Consider the following 10,647-nt stretch of genomic DNA (forward strand, 5'->3'; position numbering starts at 1 on the left):
ACGGATCCTATCGATTCGGAACTAACCCTGATAGGATTCAAATGGATTGTGAGGCGAATTGACTCCTAATTGGATCAGCTGATAATCGCCTAATCTTCAATGTGAACACTGCACAAAGTTGACTCCTTTGCACTTCGATTTTGAATAGGACTATGACACAAGCATAAAAGGTAGGAGAATGTAGGAGCCACTGCTCTGATCCAGTACGACCCAACCCAAATGGATTTCAAATGGAGCTGATCCTAATTGGGTCAGCTGGTAGTCCCCTGGTCTTCAATGTAAACACAACACAAAGTCGACTTGTTCGGACACTCTAGGACTATGACACAGACACAGAAAGTAGGATCCGCAGCTCCATTCCAATAGGACTCACCCAGATAAGATCCAAACACATTGTGACTTGTGAGAGAAAGGTGGATCGGATCCTAATTGGGTCAATTGATAGTCCATGGTCTTGAATGTAAAACACTGCACAAATTTGACTAAAATGGGACTTAAAACCCCCAACCAAAGGTCCAAAACCATTGTTCAACTCCCACCCCCTTTCTCCTCTCACTGTAAGAGAAACCCAAATGGCCAATACCTTCCTCTTCCTCCTCCTCTTCCTCCTCTCCCCCCTCCCTTCCCTCTCCTCTCCTCCCATCCTAGGCCTTGACTCCTTCCTTTCAAAACAATCCCTCCTCGACCCAAAATCCACTAATGACTCCTTTCAATCTCTCTCCTCTTCCCTCAAAAAATCCCTCTCAAACCCTTCATTTACCCATCTCTCTTCCCTCCTCTCCTCTCTCCTCTCTCTCCAAATCTCTATCCCCCTCCACGTCAAGCTTGTCGGATCCTTCCCGTCCGACGCCGAAACCCTAATCTCCTCTTTCTTATCTGCAACCCTAACCTCTGATCACTTCCAAAACATTGGCGCAAACCCTCATCATCTCTCAATCAAACACTCTCTCCATCTCTCAATCTCTAAATCCAATCTCTCCCCTCAAATCTTCGCCGCAATCCAATCCGAAATCTCCCAATCCCCTTCAAATCTCCGCGCTAATTCCCTCCATTCCATCCCTTTCTCCGCTGTAGATTCGATCATTAAACAGGATTTCCACAAGGAAAAATCAAAATCCGCATCTGGGTTTTATCTCTACTTGCTAAAACCTAACCCTAATTCAAAACCCTATGCTTATTCTTATGGTCATGGCGATTCCTCCCCGGCTTTTACCCGGTGTTCAGGTAGTCTTTACACCGGGAAAGATCGATACTTATGGGTCGATTTGGCTGCCGGGCCGGTCGATTACGGGCCTGCCTTGTCCGGCGAGGGCGTCCTCCCACGTGGGGAGTTTCACCCTTTGGCTTCACTACACGGACGGCCCAGATCGAACTTGGTTGCAGATTGGGCTTCTCTGATTTCGAGCGCTTATCAGGTTCTTCTAGTCCCTGCTTTGAGAATTCCTGTATTTTTAGAGAATTCACTGTTAGTACAGTTTATTCATGTTTACGGGGGCGAAAAGGGGGATATGGGGGGTCTAGATTGGAATACAATTGAGAAAACGTTTATGGATGAGGTTAATGATGGTGGGTTGTTGTTGGGGGATCAGACTTTGAGGTTTAAGAGGTATGAAATTGGTTTATCAGAGTGCCCCATCTGTTCTTTTGCTGTTTCGCGTTCTACGAACTCATATACTTCGAGATTTTTGTTCCAAAATTATACTCTGATTGTCAGTGAGTACATGGATTCGAAGCGTTTGCATCAGATACTGTCGGATTCGGGCGATGAATTGAGGAAGTTGGCGAGGATCCCGGATGATGATTTTGGTAGGTTTCTCCCTGTTTATGTTTTTGATTTGGATTATGACAGGCTTTTGTTGCTTGATCGTTATCACCAAGCAGTAGCTTTCAGAGACATGGTCATTGCTGTTAGGACTAGAAGTTCTCAGACTGTGAGTGATTATAGTTGTAATGGGCGTCATGTGATAACCCAAACACGCGAGCTAGAGAGACCGCTTGTGGGTTCGATTTTGCAGAGTATGTGGGGTGTTTCGCCGACCCATTTGACGTGGAGCCCGAGACATAATAGTACACTCGTTGATTATACTTGGAGTGTTGGGCAGACTCCGTTTGGACCATTTTCGGAGAGTTTATCATTGTCATTTGTGCAGAAGGATGCGGCTCAAAGAAATGTTCTTCTCACGGCTTTGAATTACACTATCACGAGCGCCATTGATGCTATAGAGTCAATATCCGGGCATGGAGGGGATGTAAAACTTCTTAGACAGAATCGATATATTGAATTTGTGCAGAGGTGGAATTTGCTAAAGTACAAGCTGGATAAAGCTATCTCAGCAATGTCTCATTTGGATTTCAACTTGGCTTCGTATTTCTTGAGGTCTTCAGATCATGATCTATTTGCCATCCACACTATTGTTTATCACGCGTCACAACAGTTGGAGGCTTCACTTGTATGTTTCAAGGATCCTCCATTTCCTTGGGCTGCAGCGTCTATGGCTGGTATAGCTTTGTTGGCCTTCTTTTATGTTTATGTTAAAAGAGACAGCATATTTAGAAGCAAGAGGAAGCAATTTTGATGCTTTTAAAGGGACATAATTTTGTATTGGTTATGTGAAAATCATGCAACCCTTCTCTTCTTGTAAGGGAGGTAAGTTGTCCAATCAACTCTGCGTAGTTAGTTTGAACATGATATGGACCAAACTGCGGCCTGAAAGTAGTTTCTTTGCTTTTCATCTTATTTGTCACTCCTTTTTGTTTCTGAATTTTATGTTGCAGTTTTGTTCATCCATCTGATAAAGACCGGGTAAATGTCTATTAGATTAAATCCATTTGCTTGGAATAGAAGTGGCTTATTTGCTTGGATTGACGATGATGTAATCTAACACCAAGTTGATGTACTAGGTTTTTTTTTTTTTTTCCTTTTTTGAAACAATGTTGTTCTGCTAACTACTCTTGACCTTTATTAATTTAATCATGTGTTTACTGAGACATGTTATGGAGAGGGGAGAGAGTTCTAGCTAGCACCTTACATTTTTTTGAATGGTGAAGAATCTCATTGAAAAAAGAAAGGAGATACAACGGGGCCGACCCCCAGACTGAGATGGTCAACACTCTCCCTTACAGATTATTATACAGGACATTTTAAAGATTTGGAGGCCCTTATAGAGAATGCTCTTTTTTGGTTTCTCATGGCTTCGGGTCAGTTGTTATTTGTTTTAGCTGTACAATATTTTCTTGTTGTGGTTATGAATCAGGTCAAATGGTTGAAACTGGAGCTATGTAACTTCAGAATCAAATGAGGTATCCAACTTCACAGACACACTGTATACTTGCATCATAATTTCTTTTCTTGATATACTTGTCCAAGGACAATTGTGCTGGAGTTCTAAGTTGCACTTCAGAGATCAGTAGAATGATGTTCAATCACACACAAACATACTTGATACAAGAAATTAGTGTATCTTCTAAGCTGTCCTAGAGTTAGTGAGTTACTGAGTTTCTCCATTCAGACTGGTGGAATGTAAAATATACACACATAAAAAGCAGAAATTGAAAAACCCTTTCAATTTACAAAATTGGAAGAATGGAAGCTGAGAGGAACCCAAGTAGGAGGAAGGACTGTTTGTGCTCGGATTGCGGGTTTTGCAACTTTCGCTGGAGAAAGTTCTGGCTTTGGTGCAGGCCACATCTTTAGAATACTGCTGTTGTAGGTTCGGTACATGTTCAGGCTAAGGAAAGGTGTGGAGAGGCATAGTTGAAATTAGGAGATTGTGTGTTGTAGATGTTGTTCCTGTTGGGTGGCAACCCCGCTGGATCGTCTTTCCACCTGCTTCCCCGATGACTTAGAGGCAGGTGCACCGATGCCCCTTTCTTTGGTCGCTCATGGTTTTGGTTTGCCGTCAGCAGAATTCGCCACTCCTGCCATGGCTAGTATGTCAGCTCTATTCAATTCAAGTTTGTTTTTTCATGCATCTTATGTTCTCTGTGAGGCGCAAGTGGAATCGGCCAATTCAGTAGGGGAGGCATGAGGGGCTGAACCGAGTTATTTTAGGGAAAGTCAAGGCCAGCTTTGGGGATTTGTGTTTTTTGTCAGTGCGAGTTCCAGGTTATGGGGAGTTCTCGGGCATAGTTGGTAGCCTTAGAGACAGAATGGGGGGAGACTCTTGAAGTGTCGGAGCTGGAATCATATGAGTGGGTTGGGGATGCTGATGTGTCTGTTACAGAAAGTCTGAAGGTTCCAATGCCTGATAATTAATCGAGCCCCACAAGTGGAAAGAGGGAGGATTGGGCAGTGGTAGTTCCTGAGGCCGAAGTGGTTAGTCCATTGGCTTATATTTCTATTGCTAAGGATATGGAGAGCTTTTCTGAGGAAGAGTTGGAAAGTCACATGAGCTGGTAGAAAGTCTCTCGACCTATCTTTCTCTAGTCTAGAAGTTGAGGCCAGAGCGTTCTTCTTGGCAGCAGAACGGAGAGATAGACTAAACTGCATTCAGAGAGTTATTGAGATTTCACTCCATCATCAACTATGACACAAGGTTTTAAATTTCGGTTTCGGTTTAGGCCTCCATGGAAACGGAAATGTTTCAGTTTTAGCTGGAAATTTCGGGAGAAATCCTGCAAAATCATGGAAAGTGCAAACGATAGAATTTAACGATGAAATGTCAGGATTTCCTCCTCCCTTGACTGTATTTTGCTTTCTTGTTCTGTTTTTGTCGCCCATTTGTACTTTCCGGATTGACCATATCGGTCTTTCCTTTGGTATTTAATATTTAATGGAAATTGCTACCATTCAAAAAAAAAAAAAAAAACTATTGAATTTCAGGAAATGCTAGAATAAGTTCAAATACACACTTAGTAACCATCACATAAGCAAGACAACCATCCATAATGGTTTAAGAACATCGAACACCTAGTGATATGCATTGTCTCACTTGTCTAATAATTTAGTACATACCAATTTTCACATGTAATTCATATCAATCTTTATATATAATACATGCACCACATTTCACATGCAATTTATATAAATATAATTTTGTAATACATACCTATATATTATACTACTATTGCACTTACGATTTTGGTTTCGGTTTCAGTATGGATGGAAACGGAAACATTTCGTTCGTTTCATGTCAGTTTCAGTGGAAGTTTAAAACCATGCTATGATGAGGCTTCTGCTAGAAGAAGGGCTCTTAATTAGTTGATCTAGATCAGCTGGCAGGAGCGCGGGGAAAGGAAAGCTCACCCTAACAATTTAGTCATGAAGATGTTGAGCTGGAGTGTGAGGGGCTTGGGTATCCTGATGAAGAAAAACCACGCGAAGGATTGTTTCTTGAGACATTAGCCTATAATTTTTTGTTTGCAAGAAATGAGGCTTGCCCTCATCCCTAGATCATTTTTGAGGGACTTGGGTTGTAGGCAGTTACCGGTTTGTTGCTTTGGATGCGGTGGATTCTTCTGGAGGGATTTTAGTGAGTTGGGATGCGACAATGTTGGAAGTTAAAGAGGAAAGCGTAAGCGATACTCGGTTTCTATTTGTTTGAGGTGGATATCTGATAAGTCCGATCATGTTTTTTCAGCAGTCTATGGTTTGAATTCACCTAGTTTCCGTGGTGACATGTGGGCCAAGTTGGATGATATTAAAGAGAGGTGTCCACTAACATGGTTTCTTGGCGGTGACTTTAATGTCATTTGCTTCATCGAAAAGAGGGTCCCGACGAGTAGAATCACGACCAATATGAGCGCCTTCAGTAAGTTTGTGGGACGATATGTGTTGATGGATCTCCCTTTGAGTGGTGCTAAATTTACTTGTCCCAGAAATCATTGTTGGAGCAGGTTGGATGGATTCCTGTTTTGTCCGTAGTGGTATTCCGGAAACCGGGATTTGATGCCAGTTGCCCTTCCTAAGATGATCTTGGATCATTGCCCTATTCCACTTGACTCTAATGTTGAATGTTGGGGTTTGACCCCTTTTCGATTTGACTTAGTCTGTTTGGAGAAGCCAAGCTCGAGTGTTAAACTTGCAGCGTGGTGGGCTGAGGCGCCTACTAATGGCTTAGTGGAGTCTTGATTGGGTCAAAAGCTTTGACTGTCAAAGCTAAATTGAGATGTTGGGCTAGATGAAAAGGGTGCGATGACAAATAAAAAAGAAGAATTACTTCAAAAAACTGGGGATCTTGATAAGAATGAAGAAAATGGAAAATGGGCCACTCGATGAATCAGACTTGGCGAAAAGGGGAACCTTAAAGATTGAGCTCTATAGAATTATTTTGCAGGAAGAACTTAAATAAATAACGATCTAGAGCCAAATGGCTGAAGGGAACAATAATAATAGCACTGCATATTTCCATAACTTAGCCAGTGCTGCACTTATAATTAATAGAATCCAATCTCTTATGGTTGATGGTGAGAGAATCAACGATAAGGTCTATTGGAGATTGTTACTTTTAGTAAGGAGCTCGACTCATAAGATTGTAGACTTGTTGCCCTTCTGCCAGAGAATAAAATTGAGTAGTTAGATGGGAATGCTTGCGGCGACCTTGAGAAACATTTTAACAAGGAGGAATTTAGAAGAGTTCTCTTCTTCCTAAAAGGAGACAGGGCTTTGATCGCTGGTGAGTGGATTGACTTCTGCCATAAAAGTGGGAAAAAACAGATTGATAACGATAGACATGTAGAAAGGATATGACAAGAGTGATAAGATAGACATGGAGAAAGCATATGACACTATGATAGAGTATAACGGAGATAGAGTGCTTTTCTGCAACAAGGTCCCTATCCAATGGTCTCTCTTCCGCATTTTCAATGATTTTGAATCTCTTTAGAATTTCTTCCTTCTCTCTTTGAACTACCACATGAGTCTTTTGGTCTTCTGTCATTTTCAATTTTATTACCCTAAATTCACTACAAAATTTGAAGTATTTTCATCCTTCTACTTGTGATTCCCTCCTCCTTTTTCTTCTTTCACAAACTCCAGCATTTCCAACCATCCTAGATTCATTTTAAGCGGATGAGGATTCCCTCCCACAGTTTCAACTCCCCTCTTTTGATCTCAGAGAACTGTTTTCAACCCTTTGTTCTTGAGATCTCATTGTGTTCCCCTGTGCCCCTCTACTGTTCTTCCCCCAAAGATAGTGGACGATATGATCTAACTTATCCTCTGATTTCGTAATTGAGTTCAGTTTTGTCCTCTCCAAGAAGGATTTTTTCTTTTGCTTAAATTGTCATTGATTGGGATATTTCTTTGATCCCGTTTCCTTATGCCTTCAACCTGTTGCAGAAACCTTTAATCTAGCCTCATTTAGTGCCTTCTCCCAAAGCACCTCGAGAATTGCATCTCTCTCTCTCTCTCTCTCTCTCTCTCTCTCTCTCTCTCTCTCTCTCATTGGGGGGTTAAGCTCTCCATATGGGAGCTTTGTGTAAATGAGCCAATTTCCATTAGTTTAAGTCTTTGCTTAATGGTGGGGTCCAAATACGTTGAATCTGGTCTCGAAACCTGCAACAGAGGCTGGTAGCTAGGCTGACCATGTGTCACATTGTCAATGGAATTCGGCTACTGCCCGTCAACCTCATTTGACTCATGGGAGGCGTGCCTAGGGCTGGTATCAGTGGTATGGACAAATTTCCTTTTCTCCATCATCCCATTCAAATTTTTTCTAGGTTATGATAAAGGAGGGGAATGAAGGTTTGAATGGATGGTGATGATTTCATCCTCTTGATCTTTTACAGCCATTGAATTTGATGCTGAGTTTCTTGCTGGGGTTTTTAGTGAGATTTTCCAATTATTCTCCACCCGTTTCTGAATCTCCTTCCGCTTCCAGTGGAAATCGGTTACCCTTCCTACTAGGCTATATTTCAATTTATCAATCCTTTCTTCAAACTCCTCCCCTCCTGTGAGAAATTTGTCCTTTTTTTTTCCGATCAATTGTCTCCTGCTATGAATCTCCCATTTTCCTCCATCTCGCCTTCCCTCCATCTCCTTCCCTCACCTTCTTGTGCAGCTTGACAAAACAATACAATTGGTTTAGGTTTCAAAACAGCTTCAAGGAATCTTATCAACTAAAACAAGATCCTTGCCTTTCCAACACGCACGCTTCTTTGAAAAGAAATTTGTCACCAACTGCACCTGTAAATTCTGCGATGAAGTTTAGATATCTATGCACACACACAACCCATTTGGTAAGTACCTACTGATTTTATGTTTAAGGTCATCCAGTATTTTGTATGCTCTTCTAATTTTCAAGGGTTGGTCTGGACTACAGAAGGATTCCGATACTCCCCAAAATTAAGTGTTTTATTTACAACTTGATGTTATTTTGTCATATAAGACTTGAATAAAGATTTTGGTGCAACTAAACATGATTAGTAACTTTTTTTTTCAAGTTACTTGGTGTAGATACCATATTAGTGTATTTGTAGTCTAGCGTGGTTTTCCAATCTGTACAATAGTTGCCTTCATGATGAACGGTAATGATGAGTTGTGGGGTCTCAGTGTGTATTGTGAACATGAGTATTGCTAATAGGAGATACATGTCATGTTTACTTTTAGTTGATGACCTTTCACCTATGATTTGTGGACATAGACGCGAGTTTCCTGCGTCCACACGGCAACCCTCCAAAATTTAGTCACAGGGACGCAACTAAATCACAAAGTATATATGTATGATTTGTACACACAATAGGATACAATGAATATAATATTAGAATAAGAGTTTGTGTAACCAAGTTTGTCTAGTCTGGCTATGTATTGAGTGACGAATAAGATAAATAAGAAAAGGTTGTAAGTTGGTGAATTATTGATGATAATGTTTGATCTTTATTCGAGTTTTCTCGCAGTCGCAAATAATAATGTGCATGGTTTCAGCTGCCATTAACTGTTGGGTGTTATTACAATGCCTTCACTTAGGGGGTGCTCGTGTTGACTGATAATGATCTTCCTAGATTGTTGGTTCTTGTTCTATCATGTTACTTCAATATTTTATTTAGAAATTCATCATCTCCAGAGATTTTGTTCCATTGCACAGTTTGGGATTGCCATGATTCTCTTTATTTTGAACCCGTTGGTTGTTGATAGCTACTTGGGAGTTATAACATAGGTTTTATTTTAATTTGTCACTGAGAACACGAAATGGCCGAAATGTGTTATGACTATTTTCACACGACAAAAGGGTGGCCAGGTCAGGGGAAGAAAAAGGGGCGAATATATCATTTCCTTTATATGACTTGCATATGAAATTAGGGGTGCTACTTGGGTCGGGTCGGGTCGTGCTTTTGCTAAAAAATGAATTGAAATCAAGCCGAAACTGACCCGATTTTATGGTAAAAGCACAACCCGAATTCCCGAAATTCAACCCGAGTTGCACCCTTATGTGAAATGTAGTATGCACAACATGCATGTCACACAAACGGCCCAAAATTACGTAATTTTGGGCCATTAATCAGTTAAAGGCCCTCACCATCGGTTCATGAGAATCTGAAACGAACAAGAGCTAACTGTTTGATGTTAAACCATTATTGGTGGTTTTTTTAAGTTTATGTAACGAATTTTAGTGTGTATTTATACTTATTCTAGTATTTCCTGAAATTTTGTCTTACATATTCATTCTGTAATTTTACAGGATTTTTACATAAAGTTCCCGTACTGAAACACAGCAAAATTGAAACCTGAAACCTTTGTTGTAACCATGGTTTTAAATTTCGGATTTCAGTGGGGACCGAAACCGAAATTCGAGAAAATGGCATTTAAAAAAAAAAAAAAATGTTACGAAATTTCAGTCCCAAATTTCGGTGGGGTCCGAAATAGGTACGGAAACCGAAATTTAAAACCTTGGTTGTAACGGCCAAAATGAGAGGCTGAAACTAAAGAGGGTTTTTGGCTCTATCGCTTTGCTCTCTCTCTCTCTAGCCGCATTTTGAATGTAAATATCAGTTTAGCAATGCTTAATTCAAAGGCTGAGATATTTTCCATGAAAAAAAATAGCACCTCTACTTCGTTCCAACTTCTATCTTAATTTATTTTTAGGGAAATGTTATCCGCACTACTGTATTTTGATGAGGGCACTCCTCACTTTATTAAAAGTACGGTATGGCCCACACCATAGGATGATCCAAACTTTCCATTAGATGGGCCACAGCCTAAATAGGTTGTGCCACAAAAATCATTTCTATAGGTTGATCCTAACCCTCCGATCTATAGAGGGTTAGGATCACCCTCTAACATTCTGATCGGAGGGTTAGGATTTGGATTGCAGGAATCAAGAATTGGAACCAGCATCATATTTTGATTCCACCTAATTCTGACATTTGATTCAAATAAATGGGCGTGGAATTGAAATTGGGAAAGTTTACGATGACATCTGGTTTCCACCCAAGAAGTGATATTTGGAATCAAGATGCCAATTCTGGATCTGATTCCGACAATCCGAATGCACCCTATCTAACTATGACAAAACTACAAATTGCCAAGCTTTTAAAGAAACTACAAACACACCAAGCTTTGAGGACAAGTCTTTTGTTTTAAAAAAAAACCCCTGAAGATTACTCTGTCACAAGCGCGTTGGAAACAAATTCGTTTTAATTTAAAACACTCCCTAAACATCTCTTTGCAATCCTGTCCATGGCAAAAGAGATTCATCGCGCCAACCAGTG

The 10,647-nt window shown here is 40.7% G+C and overlaps 1 protein-coding gene across 1 annotated transcript; it reads left to right on the forward strand.

Annotated features, from left to right (window-relative positions):
- The first annotated feature begins 522 nt into the window (after positions 1-522).
- Positions 523-2,864, forward strand: LOC143885141 (uncharacterized). Its single transcript, XM_077389154.1, has one exon. It carries the CDS (start codon positions 573-575, stop codon positions 2,574-2,576), a length of 2,004 nt encoding a protein of 667 aa, XP_077245269.1. The 5' UTR covers positions 523-572; the 3' UTR covers positions 2,577-2,864.
- Positions 2,865-10,647: the final 7,783 nt, after the last annotated feature.

This window comes from Tasmannia lanceolata, unplaced genomic scaffold (assembly GCF_043159265.1).
Source record: "Tasmannia lanceolata isolate RefF3 unplaced genomic scaffold, GAP_Taslan_0.1 ptg000008l, whole genome shotgun sequence".
NCBI classification, from domain to species: domain Eukaryota; kingdom Viridiplantae; phylum Streptophyta; class Magnoliopsida; order Canellales; family Winteraceae; genus Tasmannia; species Tasmannia lanceolata.